General features: G+C 36.1%; 1 protein-coding gene and 1 long non-coding RNA gene across 10 annotated transcripts in view; one reads left to right on the top strand and one right to left on the bottom strand.

Annotated features, from left to right (window-relative positions):
• Positions 1-27780, top strand: part of BIRC6 (baculoviral IAP repeat containing 6) — a 162737-nt gene that overhangs the window by 118220 nt on the left and 16737 nt on the right. For all 9 annotated transcript variants that reach the window (XM_050314338.1, XM_050314345.1, XM_050314348.1 and 6 more), the window contains exons 65-66: positions 452-620; positions 27242-27452. In XM_050314338.1, coding sequence (XP_050170295.1) covers positions 452-620; positions 27242-27452 — 380 coding nt within the window. The remainder of the gene's footprint in view (positions 1-451; positions 621-27241; positions 27453-27780) is intronic.
• LOC126639504 (uncharacterized) lies at positions 7882-10611 on the bottom strand. Its single transcript, XR_007628816.1, has 2 exons — positions 9754-10611; positions 7882-8646 (listed from the first exon to the last, which is right to left on the bottom strand). It is a non-coding gene; the product is annotated as an uncharacterized LOC126639504 (long non-coding RNA).

The following is a 27780-nucleotide window of genomic DNA, read 5'->3' as shown; positions in this document are numbered from 1 at the left end:
TTATTGTTTCATATGTAAACCCTGAAGTCCCAACCCCAAAGGAAGTTACAAAGATTTTTGAACATTTGAAATTAAAAAAAAAAAAAGAAAAGTCTTTTACTGCCAGTCGGTGTTCTTGGTGCTTTAAACTAAAAGGGAGTGGTCACCTGCATGTTCAGTGGTCTGAGCTGGCAAACTCTTTCTTTTAGTAACTCCAGCAGATTTGTCAAAATTCATAATAGTTGATATCTTAAAACGATTCAGAGTTATAATAAGTTAATTTTATCATTAGCCAAAGTTCAAATTTAATAACTGTATAGAATATATAGAGGTATCTTTGGGATTGCTGTAATAAATGCTAGTACTGAATTAGCAAAAAGCTGGTGAAGTGTTAGGACTTCTTCCTTAAGGCAGGAAACTCAAATTTGACTGAAATAAATCAGTTTTGATTAAATATTTTGGTGTGTTTCAGGTTCTTGCCAGTTACATAAATCCTGCAGGAAGTGCATCAAATGAAGAGAGCCAAACTAGCCATGAGGGGAGAGCACAAAACAGCAGCTCTCTTCCATCCGTTCTCCTGGAGCTACTCAGTCAGTCTTGCCTCATCCCAGCGATGTCATCATACCTCCGCAACGATTCAGGTAATGTACCATTGTCTCCTTCCAAATTCAATACTGCTGTCAAATAAGTTTTTATATAAACAGTGGGTAGTTCTTGCTAGTTTCAGTGCCCTCACCAATTTAGAATTGTACGAATGCAACATTTACCTGAGCCTTAGAAAGCAGAATAGAATCTTATAATAGAATCATGCTTGTTGAAATGTTCATTTCTCTCTTCAAATTCGAAGTTTAATTCTTGGATATTGAAACTAACAGGAAGATGGTATTTTCTTCTGAAAAGTGTACATGTTCTTCTACAGAAGATACATATAGAGAGAGTACTTTATACAAAGCCATTAATCTTATAGTGAAAAAAATGTTAATTTTTAAATAAAATTGAGCAAACATATGCTTGAATTTGGTAAATGTTGCACATATTGGGGCAGTTCTACTTTGATCAGAACTTTTTCTTCATTATTTAGGAAATATGAAAATAAGCTTCTTACCAAAACTAGAAGATATTTCAAATATATGCGAACAATTAAATTGTTGGACTTTTTAAAGGAAAAACAAATGAGTTCTATGTTGTCATCAAATTTCTACTCATAATTTTAAAACAACAGTGTTTTGATAGCTTTGATCTGATATGTTGTACCTTGCTGTGGAAACCCTTTCAGTTGTACAAGGTGGCGTGAAGCAGTACAAATTAAGGAAATACCTGTGTGGAACTAATGGCAAAACCAGCAGACTGGGTCTGTGATTTATGTTCAGTCTCACTAGATGACAGGATTTAGTATGGAGATGAGCCTTAGGTTGGATTTTTGTTCAGTTACTTTTGTTTATAAACATGGATTTAATCCTGAAGTATCAGAAGGAGATGTTCCAAACCTGAATAATTTGGGTTTGGACCTTATTTTGCCTGCCCTATTTTTGGAGTAACTGATAAATGCCTTGTCACATTACTGCAGTTCTTTTGGATGCCAGTTGGAGGGTTTGGTGATGTGAATTCATGAAACAATGTTATAGCTTCTTCTTGAATTACACAGTATATTTTATGTCAGAGGTGAAAGAGAAATCATCTCTGTCTTAAGTATTTGTAAAGCTACTTAGAACTAAAATAAGAATGATTCTCTTAATTTGTAGTAACTAGGGCATTACATAGTCTTGTATGATGGAATGGAGCTAGTTCAAAACATCTGCTGGGATATTATAGTAAAATAAAAATATGAAGGTGTTTCACTTGCTAGTCCTCAGTTTGACACCTCTCCCTAGTTTTGCAATGAATTTATTGGTTCTATTTTGCACATATTGCACTGAGGAAAATGAACTAATGATATACCAAGATAGTTATTGCTAATGAAAATATAATGTAAAACAATAAAATAAACGATAAAGTAAAAGAATGAAGTAATCTTTCTAGCAGACCTCATAAATTCTTCTTTGTTGAGGTAAAAAGGAAAAGTCATTGAAAGGCCTGGCAAAAATTATGTGTTACCTAAAGGATGAAACTGTTGGTCCTGAGTTATAGATGAATCACAGCTGTTGAAATTGCTTTTTGCTGTTTTCAATAGAAGAATGTATCTCTCTGTATAAGTCACCTTTAACTGGGGAAGAACAGTCAGATACTGATACAAGAGATGAGATATGTGGCTGTTGGCGAGAAGTTCAGACTAGTTTGGCTTTCAGGGACCATTTGTTTTCCCCAAGTATGAAGAAACAGCTAAGTTTCAGTGAGAAATGATCATTTTAGGTATGTTTTCCATTGTGGGACTACTGTTGTTTGTAGTTGGCAGGGGATGTTGAAATGCTGTGCCTGTGAATTAAGAGTCAGTAAAGAGCAAACAGCACTTAATGTAGCAGCTAAACTATATGAAAACAAAACAAAACCTTGCTTTTCAGAGAAAAAAAAAACTACTGTTCTGATTACAAATTCACAAAGGATGTGGTTATTTCTATTGAAATTTAGAACTGTAAAATCTGAGGGTTCTTATGTGAACATTTCCTGCTGTATTGGTTCAAAAGTCTATGCATAAAACTGTAATTAACAGTGTTCTCCTGGATTTAGAAAATAATAATAACTTTGCAGGCATACATCAGTCAAGCTTATCTTAGAAAGTGCAATAGGATCCGAGTATTAGAGGGAGATTGCAAAAAGGATGTCTTCTGGAGGGATCATCTTCTCTGCATTAATATTTGAGCCAGATGCTTTTAGTTGGAAAGGAGTCCCTGAAAACAGTTCGTCTTAGTGATAGCGAGGCATAATTCCGGTGCAGTAATTACTGTTTAGTTAAAAAGCAGACAGATAATTTTCACATTAAATGAGTGCAAGTTGCACGTGGTACTGGTGCTCTCAGTGTCACTAATATTGAGTGTCAGGAGACACAGCTAACACAAGCAGGCCAGAGGTTGAGAAGCTCTGAAGCTGTGTTAAGCTCTGGTACAACGCTTGTAAGACTGAAAAATTCACATCATGTGTTAATAGTTGAAACTTTTCGAATATGGGAATTATTTTTTTTAGTAGTAGTAGTATTTTTATTTATTTTTTAAAACCTTGAAGACCAGTGCAATGTAGTAGAATAGACTTTAGTCTTTCCTGGTAGACCTTTATCTAATTTCTGGCTTCTCTATCTTGAATACCTGTCTCTTCTGTGGTAGGGATGAATGGGAGCCTGGGGAGAGTAGGAAAGGGAACAGCATCAGTAGTAATGTGCATGTACTTAGTATTCTAATTTCAAGAGGTTCTTTCACGTTGAAGAAGCAGGTAACTCTGTTCTTCCTATAACATGCTAATCTGAGAAATTAGGATCCTGCATATAGAATCCTAACAAAATGTTCCCAGGTTCTCGCAGCCCAGCAGCAACAAGCTGTGCCCATCACAGTGGTAACAGAGATTAGCAATTTTCAGCACCTCTGTAACTTTCTCAGAATTTAGTGGATGGTGGTGGGAGCAGTTGAAGGTTAGCCTTATGCTGAAGGTATTCTTCTACTAGATTTTAGGTTTTGTTGTTGATAGCTGCAATAACAGTGATCTTCACATATCTGTGTATCTGCCATATGCATACAATTATGTGGGAAAAAGTTTTGATAAATATGTGCAATGAAGCTGCTGGTGTGCTGTTTCCTTTTATTGCACAGTAGGCTGATACCACTGCGGTGATATAAGATAGTATGTATTTTGGTATTGATGTGAATTTTATGTTTTGGTTTCATATGTTCAGTTAGCTACAGGTATGGTACATCCTGCTTGCAAAACTGTTTTGACAGATTGGCCTATGTCACAGTTAAAAATCTATCTAGATTTTTTTGTTGCTTAACTGTATTTTGCCATCCTACTCAATTTGCCCAAAACATACATGGACTAGATTGTTATCTAGACTGCTCTAGATTCAAATAATATTGATCAGATAAGGAGCGCTCACATAACATTTAATCTTTTAGAAATCTCACCTTGAACCAGATGAGTACAAACCAGATCACTCTGATACATTCTGCAGCTTCATCTGCATCAGAGGGAGGTGATTGTGAAGTCCTTGAAAACTGTGAACTAACCACTTTCATTAATTTCCATAATTGCTTTTTTCTTGTAGAGAAGGAAGGTTTATCTGTCTATGAAGGACTTTCTTATTATGCATGATAGCTCCAGTCACAAGGAGCAATAACTGCTGTAATCTTCACTGTTTCTTGATGATTTTTTCACATTTATTTCATATCTTGTTATGACATTACCATGGCTTTTGTTATCTTTCATTTTATAAATGAAAAAAGTTTATCTTTGCAACATGGTGAGGTTTTTTTGCTACACCTGTGTTTATTTTTAAGGGCTTAGTTCATATTTAAGTATGTAAAATTCATGTAGTTCTTAACTTCTGTATCTCATATCATCTAGCATGTATTCATTACCACGCATATATATGCACATTTCACACCAAAAGCTGCCATGTAAGAAATTGTTATCTTATATTTAGCACATTTTGTTTGAAAGAATTATTGCTATTGAAACGCTTTCAAATATGTGAACACTTCTTTCCTTGAGCAGAATGCATAACAATAAAATTTGCACTGTGCGACAAGAGGTTCCTAGTGAATGTGTGACCGTCAGATTCTAACTGGAGTATGTGGCTATCTTGAAGGTCTAGATTTTGCTGATAAAGGAAGTTATTTGACTGATGGACTGATGGTTTATGAAGACTGATAGAAGCTAGTTTTTGAAAGTGGGAAAGAAGAAAGGAGCATTTATAATACTCTTCGTAGCTAACAAGGTTTATAGAGGTAAGGCAGTGGAAGGGAGTCATAAAACAGAAAGAAAATCAAGTGACTTTTAGGACAGGGACTGACTATTTTTTTTTTATGGGGTTGGACAGTAAAAAGCCCAGTGAAGCTGGGATTTGTCAGTGATACCACAGTTAGGTAGACGACTATTGCTTAAAAATATAGTTGTACTGGTTTGTCTTGAAACTAGTATCTAGAAAATCCTGAGATAAAGGAATATTGTTTAAAGCCAAATATTGAGAGAAGTTTGATACCACCTTTTCCTTGAAAAACAGACTTCATATCAAATTGCAGAGTTCTGCTTGAATTCTCTTTACTTGAATTCCCAGGCTTACAGAAAGCAGGTGATACTGTGATTTTAGTTGGGATTTTCTTGCATGCTCCTTTTTTCAGCCACCCTTCCTTCTTCAGTGGACAAAGGCTCTGTGGGATGTGGTCAGCATAGCTTGTGATGTTAGATTAGCTGGGTTTGACTGCTGAGAAGAGACAATGCATTTCTGCGGGAGAGCTTTGCTAGAAGAATTTTGTTTACTGACCAGCATGTTTCACTTCATGAGAGTCCAGTATTTGCTTCAAATGCAGCTTTCGTAGTTTACCAAGTACTGCCACATCACGGACCTGTGGATTCATTAACAAAAAGTTGTGCTGCTTTATCCTGCTGCCAAACACCTCATTGTGAACTTTAGTAAGTACTATGGACAAACACACTGAATGTGAATATACTGAATTCTTTTTCTGTCTCTTTTGATGTACCTTTGTTAGTTGCATCCATAAAAGTCATACTGTTCAGGCCTCGACCCCCTACCTCAGAGCTTCAGCTAGACTAGTTAGAGTATTTCTTTTCTATCAGTCATAGTTATGATGATGGCCTTATGATCTCAAGGCCTTATATGGTGTTATTTTACTTTTTGCAAAGTAGTCCAGTTCCACTGAACTAAGCTGAGTTCTCTGAAGCTGGTACACTGAGCTCTTAATTCATCCATCTCTGGTGGTACTGCTGCAGCATAAATGTTGAATCATCACACAACTGTGCTTTTCCCTAGACTATTGCCTTTTCACTGTGCATAATGAGAGGTAGTTGCTATTAAGATATTTTTTTGTGTTATTGAGATTTTTATGCATGTAGAAGAGAGAGGACCGGACTGCTGTTTTAAAACAGAATATAACTTGTATGCCAGGGCAATCTAATGATAATGTTACCCTTTGACTTCCTTCAAAGGGTCAGGGTCTTTGCTACAAATGAAATTAGAAGTACAGTGGCAGTTCAGATAGACAGTATGTAATTACTGGAATTAAAAATGCTCCTAACCTTCATTAATGTTAATGAACTCATTCATTGGTAAAAGAATAATGCTTAAATTTTGCCACATTTGGTTATAATTTTGGGATTGTTTTTTATCTGTTTTGCTGTTGAAATGCTTAGAAAAAAAAAGGTACAATTTTTCACTCCAATGCTGGCGTACTTGTTGATTCACAATTTTGAGAAGAGAGCTGTGCACTGAAATGGTATGAAATAAAACTGTTTATTTATTTCACAGAATCTACAAGTTTTAAATAACTTTAGGATCAAAATAAACAGCAGTAATTTCTACCTGAATTTCAGTTTTCAGGTTCTTGTAACCTTTCATTTTAAGACCCATCTCAAATATCCTTGTATTATGAGATTAACGCAATAATATCCATAAGTATGTAGATATAAGAAGTACATTGAAAAAATTATTAATGGTTATATCTGTTCTGTAGTATTAAATAAACATTAGCAACCTGCATAATTCCTCTAGAATGTAGCTTAGTTTTACAGAATGCTTTGGTGCTTCTTATACTAAAAATAAGTATACATTACTGGAGACTTGCAGTAGACTATGGATAGTGAATAAATTTTCCTGTCTGCACGTGCTTCCTTCCAGTGCAGCCTCAGCTCTGCTTATCATTTCTTCTGGTTGAGCCAGTGTTGACTCAGAGTTGCAAAACCAGAATATACCATCTTCTACCTCATTCATCCATAAATCAGTGTGCAGTGTGGTTTCTGCAACTGACTGAAATATCATTGCCAAATTTGTTCTTTTCTAGATCCCTGACCTTATCTTATTCATGTGCTTGTTTCGAAGTGACTTCCAAAGGCTCAGTTGCTTTAGCAGTTCTGAAATTCTATACAGTAAGAAGCTATCACCTATATAAGTGATGTATTTCTTTGTATGTTGTTTTATGGAGGGACTGGATGTAGCTTTGCAACCTAGGAGAAGAAACTGAGCTGATTTTCAGAAATGCAGCTGTTCCATTGTTCCTCTGTGGCACATGTAATAGTAAGAAGAGTATTCATTAAAATCAATTTCTTGTTAATTTTTTTTGCTGGCGTTTATATACTGTGTTTTTAATCCTAAGCTCTCAAAAGTAACTTTTGGCATATAAGATGTTTGTGAGATACATTCACGTATAAGAAAACTTCTATGATCTCAGACTGTCTGCAGCTTTGGATCTAATTCAAAGACGTATATAGGCTTAGTTTAAAATGTGGAAATCATTTCATCAATTTCAAGTAGTTAAATTGCACATTCCATGAAGTATGCATAAAAATTGCAATTCTGGGCCTCAATCATACACAGTGCAAAAAGGGAAAATGTCTTCAGGACCTCATCCAGAAAGGGAGAGTACAGTCTTCTGGACAAAGGTTATTAAACCTGTTTTCCATGAGACACCTTGAATTCTTGTGTGATATGTCTTACATGGAAAAAAGCATCAGGATGAAAACATGAGAGTTGTATTTTGACAACTGTTAAGCACATTCAGAAAATGGCAATATAGAAAATGTAATTTAAGTTTATTTCATTTAAAGAATATGTATTAGTGTGTCGTAATTAATAATATTTCTTAAAAGAAGTACTAAAACTATTCTTTATTTTTTCACACCACTTTGAAGGAATTTTAATTAGAAAAGCACATTGTCTGTATAGCATGATGATTTCAAATACAGATTTAGTAAATGCAAGTCTAACCTTTTTCAGCTTTCCACAAGACTAACAAAAATGCTGCAGAATATAGTCAATAGTTAAAATTTTATTTATAGTATTACAACTTCTGGTATAACAGTGTTCCTGTTTCCACACTTATTATACATTAATGTAACTTATAAGCCTAAATTATGGTGGTCTAAAAATAAACCCCTTTTTGTCTGTTTTCTGGTCTCAGCTATGAAGACACATACTGCATAGAACCATAGAAAGCATCATGGGGGCTTGCTTATATTTATTTATATATTTAATTTATGTCTTTCTATGTTCTGCTTATTTTCAGTGTTTGCTTACGTTTCTGTCTTGCATGTTTGCTGGCAGTAAAAGAGTGCCATCTCTGATCTGCTATTTGGATTTCATCTGTTACCAACGAGAAGTTGAATATCGTCTGCCTTCATTTACATAATGTAGCACCCTGACTGGGCTTACAGATACATTGAGCAGTCATTGATGCAGCACCCTTAGCCAGACACTTTGCTCTGGAATGTTTTTGATAATCCTTTCAGACAGTGGAGGTTTTTTGCTTTAAATTTAGAAATCTTTCTTGCCATCGCAGGTCTTTGCACTGTGTGATGTGCAATTGATATTCAAAAATGTCATCAAAGTGTAGTGTAGATATACACAAAAACAATAACAAATAAATTGAGCACAGTTCCAATAATTCCAAGCAGTGCTAGAATAGATTCTTCTTTTTCCTCTTTTTCCTCTCGCCTTTTTACATCTTCCAGTGTTGTGATGGCAGAGGTCCCCATTTTTCCTGCAAATACCTTCACCAGTATTCTGGCAGCTAGCTAGAAAGAAGAAAGCAAATGGTAAATCTGGTCTGACAAACATGCAAGCTTTTTAAAAACAATTCTGTAGTTCTTACACAACATTTCTTAATGCTGTGTTTATTCAGTTGCATTCATGTTTTGTTTTCTTTTTGTATGAACATGTCCATGTTAAAAATAGTTGTTCTGTAGATACAGATTTGATAGGAAAGAAAAACAGCTTGGTGCTTCAAACCAGTTAATATGCTTTATTATAAAAGAAATTTAAAATTTATCTCTAGCCAGATAATTTGTTTCCTTACAAAATATGAAATTGATGAAAGCAGGTATGTGAGCATTGTGGAATACTCTGAAATGCCTGGGGAGGTTATGTGCATTTTCAGCTATTCTTAAATATTTAACTCCATAGTACAAAAACAGTTGAAAATGTTCATGCCTGCTGTTTTCAAACATGGAAAATATGTTTCCTTGATACAGTATCACAGTTGTTTTTCACGAGTGAGCCTAAGTAGGCAATTGCAGATGAGATCTTATCCTTTTTCATGTTTAATAGATCAGCTTTTGGACATCCATGCAACAGTAAACATTTAACAGATAATGTCTATCTCTTCAAATATAAAGGGTGTTGATATATGTACTTATTTTTGCAGTATGCCAAAGAACAGTAGTGCTGTTACATGAGCAAAATTCTATGCAATAAAGGAATTCAGGGTGGACATTTCCAGATGCATGTGATTTATGATCCTTTTTTTGTTGTTGCAAAAGTGAGGTTGACAGGTCGTTTCTATTACTTAGCTGCTCTAATACACTTAATTTACAGTCAAATATCCTCTAGAAATATATTCTCTGTAAAATTATGTTCATTGGTGACTGAGATGTTGATCTTCTGTGTAATCTGCCGTGCTGTTTTAGCTTTATCGATCAAAAATTTGATTGGGATTTCTACTAGTTCAGATAACTCCAATTTACTGAAGATATACAATCACATTTTATAGTGGAACAGCATTTTCTCTTCTGGCAAACATCTTTAATCATTAGAGATTAAGGTATTTCTACTGTGAGTCTAATTAATGCCATCAGCTCAGAGCATATCTTACAGAAAGGTAAAATGCAAAAGATATTTCTTACCCTACATTGCATCAGGAATAAAATGTCATCAGACATGCTTCTTACTCGTCGATTCAGTGGCAAGCCAGGCTTTTATCTTCATGAAGGGGCTGCTCTCCTCACTCAGACAGATCAGATAGGAGCACGAGCAGTTTCTTGATGAAGAAGTTTATCAGTGAGGATAATAATGTTACAGAATCTTCCAAATGACTGATGTTCTCCTTCAGTAATCCACTAAAGCAAGTGTAGTCAAAAACAGTAAAGCTTTTTCTCGTAATGATCCTCACTGTTGACTAATTCCCCTTAAAACTGTGGCTTTTTTTCCTTAGATGATGCAGAGCAACAAAATGCATGCTGTTCTGTCTTAAAAAAATACAAACAGCTCCCGGTTTTATTCAGTTATACTTAGTTATTTATTAAGACTTCAGAAAAACCCAGCCTTTGATTTACTCTTTGTGGCAGCCGTCTGAGGAGGCTTTCTCACGTTGACATGCTGTAATTCCAAATGCAGCGAACTACGTGCAGTCACACTATGTAATTTTAGTCCAGCCCGAAAAAGGATGAAAAGAAGTCTGCCTTGCTGGCAGTAGTGTGAATGCTGTCACACACCTGCATTCAGAGCCTCTGGAAAGAATTCCAAGGTATTCTTCGGAGCATTGCATAACTCAGCCAGGCAAATCTGAAGAGAGGAATGACGGTGGCTTTAGTTGCACACTGTGGTGAGCTGTGACATTGATTAAACATGCACTTGGCACTTGCTGAATAAAGAAGGAGCTACAAGCCACCCTTGCAGACAGTGAGTTGCATAACAATGTGCGATGGCTCTGCTGTTTCATTGTCAGGCCGGGCACATTTTAATCCTGTACCAACAGAGAAAGAGTGTGGTGTAAAGAGGAGTAGAGTTAACTGTACTTTGGGGTTTTCTGAGGAAGTGCTGCATGACAAATGATGACATTAAGGCATTCAAGCTGAAACAGTGTTTCTGCCTTTTGTCTTTTTATGCTTTGTTTGACAGGCAATTGTTTCTATAGGAAATACTACTTCTAATGCTTTTTCTCTTTTACTTCACCACCCAAAGAATGCAGGTTACTATGTAATTAATGAAAACACACACTCAAAGGAAAATATTCCTGTTCTGATTTCACAGAAAGCCTCAACACAATTTTTTTCCTAGGCAAATCAGAGAGGCAGTTTTTTCCTGTCCAGTTGCAAAGGGGGGAGAACTCTGCAAAGTCTTCTCCTCCCAATCTTTTCAGATAAGAAAACCCCACAATTTTAATAATCTCTGCAAGGAGCTGTGTTTCAAATCATTTTATTCAGTGGCTTTGATCTGTGAAGCCTACCAGTGCAATGTGTTTTCATTGGTATAGCATAGCTTCTTGATGTGAAGGCAGCTGTATTTTCCATATATCGGAAAATTTGTTTTGTCAAAATACTTTGCAGCATCAAGCAATTCAGAATCCAAATGCACAAAAATGTACTTTTGTATATGTATATAAAAAGTCGAAGTACAATTAATTACATTGAATTTAAACAGTAGGAATGTAACTGGAAACCTTGATAGTTTTCCAGAACAGCATATTTTAGAAATTACAAAGCATTGTTTGAGATTCAATTTTCAATAATCTTTTAGTGAGAAAGCAAAAGATAGTAAAATCATTATTTTGAATTCTTCCAATTTCAACTCAATTTACATTAAATTTTTTCTTATTTTTTTCTAAAGTGTCTGAGTACATTTGTTAGTTTCTTAGTAACAGACAAAACTGCATATATTACATGTGCATTATTTTAATAATAAAAACCGTGTTTGAAGTACTGTATGGTACTTCTGCATTATTTGTCCTTTATTCTGAAAGTTATGTTGCCTCATTGAAATTGTTTGACTCTAGAAGAGTTAACTAATACATTTAAATTTCCCTACATACATATTCTACCATATGTATATGGTCTTTCATTTCAAGCTCTTACTATTCCCTTATTCTAAAAAGGCTGCTGCATCTTCACTTGTTCTTGAAATTTTTTTGTGTCTGTGTATTTTGAATATACTTTTGTATTCATTTAAAGCCATTCAGAGATGCAGAGATGTGAAAATCTTCACCTGTGTATTCTGACCATTTACGTTGCTGAGAGCACCTAGCAATAACTGAATGTTCAAGTTACTGTATTAACCCTCACACATTAAAAATCAAACCCTTTCCTTTGTGAAAGGGAGAAATGGTGCAACATGCATATTTTATTTAAAGATTAATGATATATTTTCAGCTTCACTGCAAAGAACCAGCTAATTAAGATGTTTCCACAGAGAGCAGAAAAAGATTCAGTGGATATTTGTTGGCCTGGTTATTGCCATGGTTGAGGTCTTATGGTGGTCTACCGTTTTCATAGTTGTGATGCAAATGCACTTCAGTGCCTACAGTGAACTCAGGGAAACAAATCTCTCTGGGCTCCCTCTGCACACAGTCGAGGGGGAGAGAAGCTTCCTTGAATCACAGCACACTGTGATTCAAGTCCAGCACTTGCCATGGTGTGACGGGATTTCTCCCCTCACATCCTTCCATTGTACTGACGTGTGTCTGTGTGGACATGCTGTAAACGGGTTTGGAAAACAGACCCAGCCAAAAATAAAGCTCTAGCACAGCACAGTAAGAGGGGTGGGGCAGTAGCTGCTTAAGCTGTTATTACTGGTAAACAGTTGCTGTTTGAGAATTTAAAAATAAAGGTTGTCAGACTTAATATTAGTCAGGGAATTCGTCTATGTTGGGTGGAAGCTGGCATTTACAAATAACTTCCTTATAGTTACACTGCATCTCCATTGGGAATGGAAAATTTCATGCAAGATTTCTCATGTGAGTGAAGTGAGTAATATAGGTTGATTTGAAAAGGTCTTGTTTTATCCATAATATTTGATGATATTTGGAAAGATGGGGAGATAATTTACATTTTGTGTAAAATAACATTAGAGTCTGGGAGGACCTTTTAGAGAAGTCAGTAATAAACCCACCTATTTTGGAGTGACTGTGGTTACATAGTATTTGGGGTTTGGACAGTGGTGTCCAAAATCATCCTAAATTTTATTCTGTTACTTCCATCTAGGAAGAGCTTTCGAGCACTTAGTAAGACTTTGGCAACTCCTTGGTAACTGATTTATGTAGTTTCCAGAGAGCAGAACAAATTTGGTTGATTAGAGGTCACTCTGTTCATTACTGCTGATGTCGCTTCTATTGCATGGGAATAGACCTTAGGCAATACAAATGTATGTCATATTTTAAAGATACTCATAATTCGGAGGAGGTTGCCAAGCTATCTTGTAGAAACTCAGTGGTATAAATTCAACGATTTACAGTCTTGATCCTTTGATGATCATTGTCCTGCTGTACGCTACTGCTACAAGTAATGCGATACACCCATAACACTGCAATTACAAAAGGGGCAAGTACTCTTAACAAAAGTGTATGTTTTCTTTTTCCTCCTATATTTGTATTATTTTGATTTCCATGTACTCTAAGATTATTCTATGTGCTGTGTTTTTTCATTAAAGTAGTGTGGTTTGAGTGAGATGTAGTTTACCTTTATAGAGAGAAAATGCTCTGAAGAAGATTGCAAGTTAAAGTAGAATGTAAAGGAAGATTGGAAGGTGAAAATAGAGAGAATAATAGAAAGAGCTGTCTAGACTTAAAAATCTAGTTGGGTTAAAATGCTGTAATGAAATCCAAAAGGTCGTGCATACATCAGTTGTCCATGAAGACAGTTTCCCCTTGTATTTGTTCTGCATTTTTCCCAAGGTGCAGGAAAGTACTTGAAATGTAGTAGCACACACTTCCTGTAGGTGATGCATTCTGGTCTTCTTCTCTGACAACCTCCACAAACTTCTCTTTATGAGGTCTAACAGTTTTCAGTTAAATTGCAGAACAATAGAGCAAAACTGTATCTCTTGGGAGATGTAATAGTATGCACAAATTAAGATGAACTGGTTCGCTTAGCATAAGTGAGAAGTAGATAGCCACACTACTTTTTTCCTTTTTTTTTTTTTCTTTTTTTTTTCCTCTTTCCTGAGAACTTAGCTAATGTTTTCTTTATGGGAGCTCTTATCCTATTTTTTATGATGCAGATTGATGTGTGATGCCCTTGACTCAGTAGTGATGGGCATGACCAGATTTCAAAGTATTTTGTTACTCTTCTGTGGAAAAAAGGAAGAACTCAGATCCTCCATGTGTGGCAACACAAGTTATTTTTAGATTTCTTACTATACTCATTCACAGCTCTTTCATGTGTTACAGCTCAGCATTGATTTGATGATTTTGACACTTCAACTGTGTCTACATCTTGTGTTTTTCCTTCGGATTGAGGAATTTCATTGCCTTTTGACTGTTGTCTGGCAATTTTCCTGATTTTGTAACTTAATTACAGACCCAGAATATCCTTGGGAAAATTCAAAATTCTCTCATAACTACCTATACAAGTTCCTCTAGTAGGTTCCCACCTGTCAGTCTTCACTTACCAGGACTTTGCTTGTTCCAGTTTCTCATATTTGCTCTAAAATAATTCTGTGTTCAGTCAATTAAATGGGCACAGAGTAGCACCGGTCCATCTGCTACACTCCTTTTAACACCACCTTCTCTTAGCACTGGTCAAGCTTGACCCCTATGTTAATTGTCTGTGATCATGGTCAGAATGCACACCAGTATTTTGTCAAGAAAAGTGATGTTTGATGGTTGAGTAAAAGCAAACGTAGAGGATGCCACTATTCCAGCGCCTTTTGCTACATTTCTTTCCTCTGTTTTGTCATCCTTAGTTTTGGAATAAGAGGATGAAAATATTATCTCCCAAACTCTCTTATTTTCTATTGCAAAAGAATATGAATGCATGCTTACTATGTTTTCAAAGCATTTAAAGTAGCAGACTGTTTCCTAGTAGATAGTGGTTTTGGATTCGAACTGTAACAGAATTTTTTAAATGTCAGAACTGATTATCTGTTTGAGTGGTTAATAATATAAAAGATTTATGAAAGCACAAATTATAAATATGTGTACTTTCATCTCTGCTGTGTTGCAGAAATTTGTTGTAATTTATAAGGAGTAATTATGTATTGAAATATCATGGCGTTGAAATCAAATTAAAATTGAAAATTTTAATTTGAAAATTAAAACCCTAGTTGTTATGAGGAATGAAGCAGCTTAAATTTGGTTTGTAATTGGGTACTGGATTGCATGACAGATAAAGTACTTAGTCTTTTTCATGACTGAGGTTTGCTTCAAAATGCTAATGGAGGTATTTTTTTCAACAAATCAGTATTTAGCAAAGATCAGTGAGAGACTGGTCCTTCTGCTTCAATCTTTATCTGTTTCTGTACTGTGCATTGTTTTATATGGCTTTTAAACATAAATTCATAAGCTGGAGGGCTCTTCATCGATTTACACAGCTGGTGGTATATTTTGCAGCTGCACGTGCAGAGCATACCTCAGACTAGCTTGCAACCTCTGGCCCCACTCACTTGATCCCAGTGAATTAAAGTGCCTGTTAAATTTTCCAGAAGGAAGGGATTTTTGTGGTAAAGATGCTCAAGAAATTCTCAGGTGAAAAATAGGAGGGATGAAGTCTAGATTTTGGTGGGGCTTCTTGCATCTCACATTGTTCTTCCTTCTGCTTCTCACCGACATATTCTCTTCCATATTCTGCTACCTAAATGACAGCGTATTTCACTCTGGAATCAAGAGTGGGGTGGGGCTTTTGTCTGTCAGTTTTTAATGGGCTTTAAATAAAAGAATTTTTTCCAAATGATGACTAATCTTCTGAAGGTGCTTTACAGAACAGTCCTGAAAACATAAGTAAACAAGCTTTCTTTCTCATCTGAGACCACTGAATTTCTGAACCTTTGTGGTTACAGCATAAAATGATTGTCTTGAAACCATGAGCAACAGGCTGCTTATGTATCTATATCTGCCTGCCAAGGACCTGTAGTTTTTTACTGTTACCCTTTGGATCCACTTAGACATAACTCTTCTGGTGCTAACTGGAGATATACTTTTTTGACAGACCTTTATGCTTTGTACTCCATTGTGTGATATGTTTTATGTAAAATGAAACTAAACTATGGTGTTTGCTTTCCTGCCTCCCACAGATGAGTTATCTTTTTTAATAAGCTTTCAGGAAAAATGCAGTTAGATGCTGATCCTTGATACAAGGACGTATAGAGGCTAACAAATCATACATGAGGTGCAGCTGGTGTTCATTTCATTCCTGAAATCAGTTTCTGTATGTTTGCTTGAGAAATAAAAGGTATGGATGCTTATCTTCAAAAGTGTTTGGTTTTGGCCATGAATGTTCCATGAAGTTCTCTCTGCCAGTGGATGGTCAGCATCTTGGGATAGCTGTTTAATTTTGAGAAAACAGTACAGATCACTGATCTGTCTGCTCAAGGCACAAGGCAGTAAAGTTTCTGGTGTGGAGGGAGCCTAGGCTTTCCTGGACCATTTATCTCACTGCAAAAACCCGTGAGCATTTCATCCAGGAGCTCCTTTTTTTCCCTTCATTATTTCGAAGCCAGCACTGGTAGCTGTATCCCTGCTCATAGAACAGGACTGGGAGTCTATAAATACTGGACTGGTTTCCCCTCTGAGGGTAATTGGTAAAGACATTTAGCCAGCCCTCCTAAAATTGGAGATACCACCTCGCATCTTTCAAAATTACTGGTCCTACCATTTTTTTTCTTATTTACTTTAGTCAGACAGTACATCTCGAGTGGTTTCATTTTGACTTGGTAATTACGTTTGGGAATATGAGTGCGGGGTGTCTGGAATAGATTTCTGTGCAATGCCACATGCTACAAACACTAACAGATTTTACTGGAGGCGTTAAGAATTAATTGTAAAAATTATGCCTTTTATTACCAACAGTCTTTTTTGAGAAGAGAATGTGACATCAGAGGAGAATGTGACACCATAATAGATGTCCTATGGTTGCATATTATATAGCAGAAATGTACCGTGTGCTTCTTTCCTGTTTTTTTAATTCTTGTACCTTCTTTGTAAGATACAGTAGCCATGTAGGGGGCACAAATGTTTTATGATATACGACTTCTGATTTTATTTTTTTTTTAAATTTTTTACAATTTTTTTGTCTTCTTCCATGTTAGTAGCTTTGTCAAGTAGTGACAGCCCAATCAGCTAAGCTTCTAAAAATTTCCTGACCAAAGAAACTAACAATCCCTTCTGTTCACATGCAGAGCAGTTTGCCAGGGTTTGTCCTAGACATTTTTGCTTTGGACACGCTAGAGTGATAGAAGTTCTGGTTTGCACGTGTACAGGGGCTTTGCTATCTTGGCCAAGCAAAATAGTTAGATATTTAAGGCAGAATGAGATGCTTTCTGATCCCTGAGGACATGATCTTGTAGGTGTACTCACACATAGGGAAAGCTCATCATAAAGCACAGGAACTGCACATCCTTTCATTCCAGTAACAGTGTTGGTATCCTCTGCTGGACAGAACAGAAGACCCAAGTCTTGGCCTTTTTCCATCTGCTAAAGCAATAGTTTAAAAACACCCCACAACTTCATTATCTAATTTTGAATTTCTGCATTGATTTCTGCAGCATGTGCAATAAAGTGGCAGCTTTCCATCTTATTTTCGATTCCCATCTTATTCTAAAATATTAGTGATTGTTTTATGGCCTGGAAGAGGTAACACTTAGACTAAGGACTATTTCAAGGTGGCTGCTTGCCCACTCATCTGCCAAAAATAGTGAAATCACTATTCCCTCCTCCAGTGCAGGGATGATGGAAGCCAGATTTAAAATCCTTTAAAAATCCTGATCTGTGTTCTTAGAGCAGTGATACCTTTCTTTTCATCTCTGTGGAGTGCTGCACACTTAAAACACTTAACATGAGGTAGTAGGCAAGCTTCTACCTCCTGATTTGTTTTGAATTTATCTTTTTCAAGAAAGGGTTTGTCTGCAGAATATTTAAGTCTTATATTAATTTGACACTTCTAGCTTACCTTTAATATTAGATTTATTTCAGTACATCTACTTCAAATCCTTTTCATCTTACTAAATGCCATAGTAAAGGGCTATATTAGTAGTGAAGGGTTTTTTTCATCCCTTGACCAGGCAAACAGATTCTTCTCATGCAGTCTCTGAATGCCTTTCTTTATATGTATCTTTCTTCGCATTTTTAATATCTTTCTTTTAATTATACCTTTCTAACTATTATTCTGTAGGTATTGGATAATATGGAACATTCCTGGAGCTTTACATTAATTCTTTTTTACCCTTGTTTTCTAGATTTTGATGCAAACATGATTTGGTTATAGCATTGTGCTTTAGCTGTGTTTCTTCATATTTTGCTGGTTTTAAAGAACTGATGTTGTGTAAATCCAGCTTTTTTTTTTTCAGAGGAGAGCTTCTTAAGAGTTGCAGTGAGGTTGGATCCCATGGCAATATGTACTTACTCTTCAATGCTTATTCACATCCTTTCTACACTGGTGCCTGCTAGGCCATTTTTTCAGTCAAACAAAATGAAAGAATACACAATTTTGCATTTTTAGATTCCATTAATTATTCTTGCCTTAATGATGTATTCCCCAACCCCTATATAAGATGGCTCTGGAGCCTCCAAGAAACATCTCTTCATTATCTGACCACTTTTTCAGGGTTTTTTTGAGCTCTGTTTAATGGCAGAGAGTGATTTCTCTAATGGATTCCATTATCAAGGCATTAAATAGTGTGGCATTAAATAGTAATATATCCAAAACTGAGGATCATATATGGTTTTAGTAGTCACTTATGCTTTAAAAGATCAGTTTGGCTTTCATGTCTCTAATATTGTTTGAGTTTCTTTTTCCTTTTCTTTCAAAATACAGGAAATTGTGTCTATTGATCCAGCTGTACACACTGGCCTAATGAAATAGTGCCTTGCACTTTTTCTGGCAAAGATTTTGTTCTGGATTTGTGAAAAGTGTTGTTTGACTTTACTTGTAAACAAAAATTTCCTGAAAATACTTCATCAAAACCAAATTAATTTAAAAGATAAGCAAACTAGAAATACTTAAGAGCATTACTACATTACAGATGACTGACCAACTAACTTGAGCAATGCGTTTTGCTTCTATAATAGAGCACAGTTTTCATTTCCTGTTGTAGTTAAACTGTTGTTTTTCTCAAGTATTCTAGAAGACACAAGCCCCTCAATGCCAAGACAGACCAAGGTTGTTAAGCCATTACTTTATCACCAATAGTGGACAATAACAGATGCCCATGGGAGAATAGAGGGATGGGACTGAAATGCAGATGCTGCTTTGGTATTGCTAGCATGTTGCCAAGGATGGTGTCTCCTCATTTATTAGCCTTCGATGGGCTGTTCTTACATCAATTTACCCAATTACTTTTGAACCTGTAACAATATTTACTGCTCTGACACGCAGTGCTAAGCTTTTCCAAAGCTTAATAGTTATGTGTTGTGTAGTGTATGCTGTTTTACAAATGGCACTGTTTCTTCTGATGGTGTGCCCGCTCATTTGAATGTATTGATCAGTCCAATTCTATTCACTTTTCTTATCACTCATAATTTAAAACCAATGTCTTTATGATATCCTTCATTAGTCACTGAGACTGCAACGTGTTTGTTTCGTTTTAAACATGCTCATTCTGTACCTTGTGTTGTTTAGTCTCCTTTCTCTTATCCCTTTTCCAGTTCTATCCTGTCTTTATGAGAAAGGAGGGAAATGCACATGGTATTGAAGTGGTTCTAATGGTTGAATGCAGTCTCAATAAGTAATTTCTAATTCATTTTCACCTTTTATAGTATTTGATCTGATTCATTTTTTTGACTGCTAGTGGGCTCAGTGCTGACATAAGAAGAGCAAAATTTTAAGGCTCTATCTGAACAATAATAATAATAACTTGGAGTCTTACACTGTACTCATTAAATTCAAAGGCCCACCCTTCTTGCATGGTTTTACTGCCCTGATGTGGGATTTGTAACTCATGAACTTTAAGGGGCCTTAACTCTTTTCTCCTTCTTCATGATGCAAGGGACTAGTCTCTTCTGATGTCATTTTTCCTGATACTTATAATAGTACTGTGAAAATGCTGGTGTTGTTCTTATTAAAAAAAAAAAAAAAAAGTGAAGAAAAAGTCAAGCCAATTAAACGATTACAAGATGGCAATATTTAAAAATCTTTTGTTTTACTTTTACCCAAAGGCTTATGTATACTTAAAGAGATATGATTTTGAACTACTCTGTAGGCAATCTCTTTTTCTATCAAAACAGAGCAGAACACAGGGTGTTAATTAGGCCTTTATAAAAGAAGCTTGCCCTGGGTTGATTCTGAAACAGAAAATCAAGAGGCAGCAGAGCATGACGTATTTGGAACTGACACTGTTGCCTGCAGCCTGGACTGCATTCATAGATCATATGTTTGCAAAGATGCAGTAAAGGGGCGCTGAGGAACGGCTCCAGTTTTAAAATATTTAGCAAAAGGATGTGTGGCTCTATTGGAAAGACAGTGTGTCTCGTCCATGCTTGGCAGTGTCTGTGGCCAAAACACTGTGTCTGAAGGTTTAGTTAAAAGTCCAAAGTGAGTGTTTCCTTTTTGTGTTTTTTTTTTTAATAGTGGTGTTTGTAGCAGCTGAGAGTCTTTAATATGATAATGAGATCCTCAAGTCCTTAATTTTATCATAGCTATAGGTTTTAAATTTATGAATAACATACTGAGGCATCAGAAAATATGTCCTCAGTAATTACTAAGCGTGTTTTAGAAATGGTGTAAAACTGACAGAACTTTAGGATCTACTTTAAATTTATTTGAAGGTTAAAAAGGTACTGCAGTTGTGTTCTTAATATTGGTCTTAAACTTTTTAATAAGTAGCACAGTAATGAGAATGACTTATTTTACTTTTAGCTTCTTAAGCTGATGATACCACATCCTTTAAACTTTATTACTATAAAAGAAAAAATATGTCTCTTGGAATACAAAGGTATTTGCATGGATTTTTTTTTACAGGGGAGGTTTGGATACACTGTAGTAAATATTGAGCATTTGTGTGTGATATGAATAGAACAGTTTTATAATATAGTTACTCTGTGTAACTGTCAGTGGTTTTCTTTCACATTGCCTTAAAACAGAGGCAGGATTAGATGGCTACTTCTGGATGAGTATTTACCAAAAGACAATCATTCATCTTTCCAGGAAAATAAAAAGTCTCATTGAAATAGATCGAAAACCAAAATAAGAAATAAGACTTGAAGGAATCCCTCTCAGTCACTGGAAACTTTATCCCATGCAAGAAGGAGTCCTTCCTTACATTTCCTGGGTATATATATGGGTTCCTCCAGAATAAGCTTTTTGGTTTTTTTCAGTAATTTCCCTTTAATTGATCATTGATGGCCATCCCTCTCATATTTGCAGTGGCAAATCTCTTCGAGAAAACAAATAAAAGGGACATAATTCGAGAAGAGTTTCCAATGGTGCCTACTGCTGTGGCTGCACAACCTTCTTTCCTTCAAGAGAGGCAGAACATCAGTCATGTGTATTGGTCAGAAGTAAAAAGAAATTGTACATCAGAAAAATAGTCATTCTGTGGGCCTCTAACTGAAATTCACTAAGTCTTTAAATAATGAGTCAAGACAATCAGAAATTATGTACAGGAGATAAATTGAGAGCATATATACAGACAGCTTTTCTCATAGCACAAAAGCAAGGAGGGTCTGCGTCTGGCAGTGCCATATATTTAAAACTTGTAAAGGTGTTGATTTTTTTTTTCCTCAAGTATCTGTTTTGGGGTTTTTTACCAAGTTTCTAGGTTCCTTTGGGTAGGAATTCTGTGAGAATCAGAGTGGGAAGGTCTTCATATTAGATGCAGGTAAAGCAGAACTTTCCATCATTTTCTTACAAATTATTCTTTTGTATTTGTTTCCTTAAGTCACTGTAAAGTGTGAAGATTTTTTATATAATGGATATGCTATATTAATAGTTTGCTTTATTTTGGAATAAATGTCCTATTCTTTGCAATATGTTTTAAATATCCTTTGCACCTTTGCAATGGAAATAAGTTTTATAATCTTATTCATAGCCAGTTAAGTTGAACTGAGGATGTTAAATCAATTGCAAAAAAAATTTATTGCTGTTCAGTACTGTCTATTTAATGGGCCATTAGGTCTGGCTATTCTTTGTTTGAATATTGTATAATATTAAAAGAAAGCAAAGGAGTATTAGACTCAGTTGGGCCATTATCTTGTTACAGATATATACGAAATTTAAGGTGATGCCTTGATCTTGTGAAGACCTGTCCTTATATGCCTTTTCATTATATTAAGGTTGTAATTGCAAATGGACAGTCTTAGGCTTTTGTAAGAAACAGATCTATATTAGTGATGAATAAATAAATGTGTGGAAAGCTACTGAAACATTCTCAAATCAAACACAATCTTTGAATGTTAATATATTGTTTCCCAGGAATAAGTAGGCTTAGGTTAGAAATTTTAAGAAATAGGATCAGTGCCTTAATATCTCATGACCTTTAGGTATGTGAAAGACTGCAGTTTTCAAAAGACAAGATACTCAGCAGTTTGTTAAAGTCAAGACTTCTTAAAATAACTTCAGTCATACTCTTTTTCCCTCCACCCAAACGAGACTGATTGTTACTAGCATAAAAGGGAGATTTAGTCTTATGAAATGTCCATTTTTTTTACCTGTTTAACCCTCAGTGTCTTTCTAAATTGCAAACATTGTGGCAAGAGGCTAACAGAATCATAGTGATTCCAGTAAAATGTGACCTTTATTATCCAAAGGAATGGGAGGCCTTATCCCCCTAAACCATAAGATATTTTCCAGATGTTTGCCATCTCTACCTATCTTAGTAAATGGCAATGACCCTGCTGGTATTTCTGCTTTTCTTAAATGCAACAGAATAAATTTAAATCTAAGATACTTTTTTTTAAATGGGAATTGTGAGTATATACGTACACTGCCTGTTGTCTCTGAGCTTCCTTGCTAATTAGCAGGGACAATAAGACAATTGTCCTGTTTTTTTGACATGTCCACTCATAATTCGTGCAACCAGTAAAACAAAGGTGTTAATAAAGATGCTGCTGCCAGAGTTACCTGTGGTAACAGTGGCATTCTAGCCTTCAAGAGCACTGCTGACATCATCTTGCTGCCCACCCCGTGGTGTTGTTGCCCTGCTGTTTGTTCTCTGTCACCTCCTGGCCCTGCTCCCTCACCCTGGGCTGTCACAGCTGCCTGTGGGCCGTGGTGTGGGGCTGCTGCAGCTGCCTGCTCACAGTCCAGGTTCAGCAGCAGTTTTTAGCCTTGTGCTCTGCTTCACGCACTACTGGTTGAACTGGCTGACTGCTGGTATAGCCAAAAGGTGAGAACCTCCATGTGTATTTAGTGAATGTAAGTTGAGAAGCACATGGCAGGCTCACAGGGGAATCAGCTTTGATCAGGTGGTGCAGAAGCCATGTTCCAGGCACTGGAGTTTTCCAAGCAAACACTGTTGTCACCAGGCAACCCTGTTCATGGCAGACAAGGAAGCAGGATAAAACCTGAGTGCAAATCCCTGCTTTGACTCTAGTAATGAAATAATTCAATTTTCTTTTGATATGAGTATGTGGCATAATGTAGTAGTTGAAGAAATGCTCCGGAAACCCAGCAAACGTTCAGGGCTCTCCAGGGCAGCAGTTCTGTTTGAGAGTTGACAAGGGGAGGCTTCTGAACTGGTCTCTGGTGCTGGGAGTTGGACCTTCCTCAGCACTTCACTCCCTCACAGAATCAGGGAGCACCAACAGCACAAAAATGGAGAGTTGTGACAGACCCCACAGCTGGTGTGAACCTAACAGCCAGGACGGTCCAGATGTACCAGTGCAGGAGCCTGAGAGCACCAAAGGGAGCTCTTTGTAAAAGGTGTTTGTCATTATCTGGTAACTGTTTTGGGTTTGGGATAACAGAGAATCCATCTGCCATTTCTACAAAGCCAAGAATTTCAATCTCCCTTTTTCATTTTCTTAGGAATGCTGTGTATTTGCAGTTTGGTGTGCTTACGTGCATGCCCATATAAATCAAACTGTTAGTGCCTTCTTACACAACTGAAGTACCCATATAAAAAGATTCTGACATATTAAATGTGAGCTAATGGTATTCAAATTATAACTCTGCTATAAGCAAAAGTATTTGTTTCTGTTTTGTGGTATGTTGAATTTTTTTCCTACAAAAGAAGCTACCTTATTAATTCAAATAAAGTGTTAGGCTACACCTTCATTGCCCACTTCAGACAGGCTTAGGTGTGTTCCGAAGGAACAGCATACCTTGAAGAATACAGTGAATTACTTTTAACACTTTTTCTTCATTCAAGTTTACATTTGCTTGAAATCCATCTTACTACCATCTTAGTAGTTAAGATACCTCTGTGTGAGGACGATAGTCCATTGCTTCTATTTGATAAAATTAGGCTTTTTTAATGTGCAGATTTGTATTTTATGTTTTAATTTGTGTTTGTAGTATTTTAATTCCATTCTTTTTAAGAACACCATTACAGGATCTATTTTTTTTTTAACAAAGCTGTATCATTTATATTTCTGAAATAAATATTTATAAATCATTTATATATCTGAAATACTCTCCCTAAATATATACATAATGATATCTAAAGGAAAGACATCTATCATAAATTTCAGCTAAATGTGCTACCACCACTAAAAGCAGTAAGGGTGATGATGGAGTCTGCGTGGTACAGTCTGAGATTCTAGCTGGAACTCTGCTGGGCTTGCTAAGCCTCTCTCAGTGCAGGAAAGTGCTGTTAGGACAGCTGTAAGGGCAGCTGGTCACTCCAGGAGGAGGTGGACAGGTTAGCAAAGAGCAAATCTGGGCCAATTTACAAAAGAGTGTCTCATTGTCCTAGTGGCTTAAACGTTGTGTCTTAAAAATTACTCAGACCTTAAAAAAATGCTCAAATCTTTCACCTGTTTTAGAAAGCAGACCTGTACCTGCAGAAAACATACACTGTAGTCAACCTGGTGTTCTCTTTCAATTGAAAGCAGAGTAGGAGCAAGGAGTAGACAAACTGCCAAATAAAGATAATAAACAGCAATTTGCTGATTTTGAGTTCTTTACAGGAAGTTTTTCTGATATTTATCTAGATATCGAGTCTTGATGAACATTTTGGGGATTTAGAGTGGGTATGGAGGGGAATTCTCACATTCTGGAAAGACAAACACACTTGCATGAGTCATAATTCTTAGTAAATATAATAAAGGTCCTGGAGAAATATAATATAAAACACATAAAGGTATCAAAAAATTGAATTTAGCAGAGTTGGGCATTAAGGTAAAAGAAATTAGTATTTGTTCCCTGAAAGGTGGTTTAAATTGAAACCAAGTGAATGCATTTATTTTGTTTCACATGGGAACAACTGCAAAGCAGTACAAGTGCGTTGTATCTGCTAAACCCAGAAATCTCTCCTTTCTTTCTGGAAAACATTCCCATTTTAAAGTTACATCAGTTCACTTCCTTTCATGTCAGTAGTTTTGAACTTAACTATCCATTTAGCAAAGGAGAGGGCAAGCCAGCATTGAAGAATTCAAAATTATATATTCTGGCCTCATGAAAATTTCATGGTTAAAATAAATAAATAAAAGCTTTCCAGAGTGAAATGCTGTGGTTATCTAAGAGGTCATATCTCTCCCTCACTCACTCTCCTCATAATAAACTGCTATTGATTAAACTGAGGAGCCACTTGGTCTTTAGCTCTACAGGTGGGAGGGGGCTTATGGCCAGGTTTTATGCTTGCCCTTTCTTTCCCCTCCCCACCTCTTTTATCTTTTTTTGTGTTTTGTTGTGGGTTGTGGTTTGTGGGTTTTTTTAATCCACACATCATCAGATCTATTTGTGTTTAATTTAAGGCCTTTTTACATGTTGTGGGGCTTCTTCTGTGGGCAACCACTGTTCACTAGAGATTGAGCATAAGAAATGGAGACATATATATATATATATATATGATATAAGCATTAACAGATAATTGAAACTGGGTTTCTTAATGCCAATATTTAAATTCAGTGAAGTTTGCTTTAAATATATGGAATATTTTGACACAGGATAATTTTACAGCCTGGCAGATTAATACTTCGTTTCACTAGATTTTCCTCCTCTTCAGCAGCACTTCACCCAGTCAAGAGTTTGTACCATTGTAACATATTCAAGAGACAAGTAGCAACCTATTGATCAAAGAACTCCTGGTAGAGATAAATCCATCTTTAAACCTGCATAAACGGGCTTGTTGAATTTAGCTTGACTATTTATACTGTCCCATCGTGCTGTATTTAGAGCTAAGGGTTTGGTGACAGGAGCTGAAAGTTTGTGATCTGCTTTAGCTTGGAGGATGAGATGCGCTAAATGAAACATTAAAAGAGTTCTTCTGTGCTTTGTTCTGTCCTAATGCAACTTGTCAGGGGCTTTTTGTTGTCTGAGGTTTTTTGCTGGAAAAAGCATAAATTTATTTTATCATAAACTCAGTCATTTGTGAATTCTTTAAACTAGAGCAAATTTTTTCTGCAGTTAGGTTAAAAATAGCATGTCCTAGGGACAGAGGAGGCAGCTGTGTTAAAGTATCTGCCTATTGCTACATTTTCAGGATTTTTATTAATGATACAAAGTCAGTTGAAATGACATCCATTACATATTTGTCCAAACAAGTAGAAAAGAAAAATAAACAGTGTGGTGCTAGAGAATCCATTAGATTTGTGTATCTCTGCCTGTCTTTCCTAATCAGAGGAGCTGATATCTGTGCTCTACCCAAAGTTACTTCTATAATACATATACATCACACTGAAAAGCAGTACGACAGTTAGGTTTGCTTACTATATATTCTTACACATCTTTACTGTTTTGTGGTTCATATGTATGCAGATAAAATTCGCATCTCTTCAGAGCCTTTGCATGCCCTGAAGAATGCATAATGGTTTTTAGAATGATACTTTCTCCACAAAAAGAAGCAAAACTAGACTTCTACTAAGTCGATAACTTCATTTATTTAAGGGCCATAAATATTCTTGCAAAAATGTAAACAAATATTCCCAAAGGAGAAGGTAACTGTAAATAAAGTGGGTGAAATGAAAGTCTTTATTAATGCTTATGCTGTTAGATTCAGCAAATGTTACTCTGCTATGCCATAGGTTTACAATTTTTCCTCCGTAGATTTTTGCTTATGATAACTATCAGCATACAACTGGAGCCAGGACTGTATATTAAGCAGCTAGAAATTATTGTAGCATGTGGTAATCTTAGCACTTTTGTCCACTTATGTCTTTTGTTAACCTTTGTTTAACGGGTATCTTACCAATTTTTTTCTGGAGAGGTCCATTAAAACACAAATTATAAACAAAATATAAAATTATTTTACCATTAAATGTTATTCATATTTTAATAATTATTAGTATCTAGGTTTTCTATTTAAGACATCTGTACTGAGTGGAAGGATCTTCAGTTTTAGTAATTTTTGTAAACTGTTTGTCTCTCTTAGTTTTGGACATGGCCCGACACGTTCCCCTTTACCGAGCTCTGCTAGAATTACTCCGGGCTATTGCATCCTGCACATCGATGGTACCGTTACTTCTTCCTCTGTCAGGAGAAAGTAGTGAAGAGGAGGAAGAACAGTGTGAGTCACAAGCTTCTGTTGGGACTTTGTTGGCTAAAATGAAGACCTGTGTAGATACCTATACCAACCGACTGAGGTAATCACTTTTATTAGCCCTAACCTTCATTTAAACTGTATTGTGTTGTTGTGGTTAAGGAACAGTACTCCTCAATTTAGTGCTCCCACTGAGACTCTCCAAATCACACTGCCCCTCTCTCATTCCTCCCCCTTCCTCTCCCTCTGTGGCAGGCTGAAGAGGAGAACTGGAGGCACCAAAGCTAAAGATCATGGGTTGAGATAAGAACAATTTACTGGAAACAGCAATGAGATAAGAAAATTAACAGTAACTGCAACAATGTTAATAAGAAAACTATACAAATGTGTGATTTACATGCAAAAATGCACACTGCAGAGCTTGACCCAAC

The sequence above is a fragment of the Myiozetetes cayanensis genome, unplaced genomic scaffold, assembly GCF_022539395.1.
Source record: "Myiozetetes cayanensis isolate MyiCay16 unplaced genomic scaffold, myiCay2020 scf2-11, whole genome shotgun sequence".
In the NCBI taxonomy this organism is placed as follows: domain Eukaryota; kingdom Metazoa; phylum Chordata; class Aves; order Passeriformes; family Tyrannidae; genus Myiozetetes; species Myiozetetes cayanensis.
Note: the sequence above shows the minus strand (reverse complement) of the source record. Positions and strands in the feature narration are given on the sequence as shown.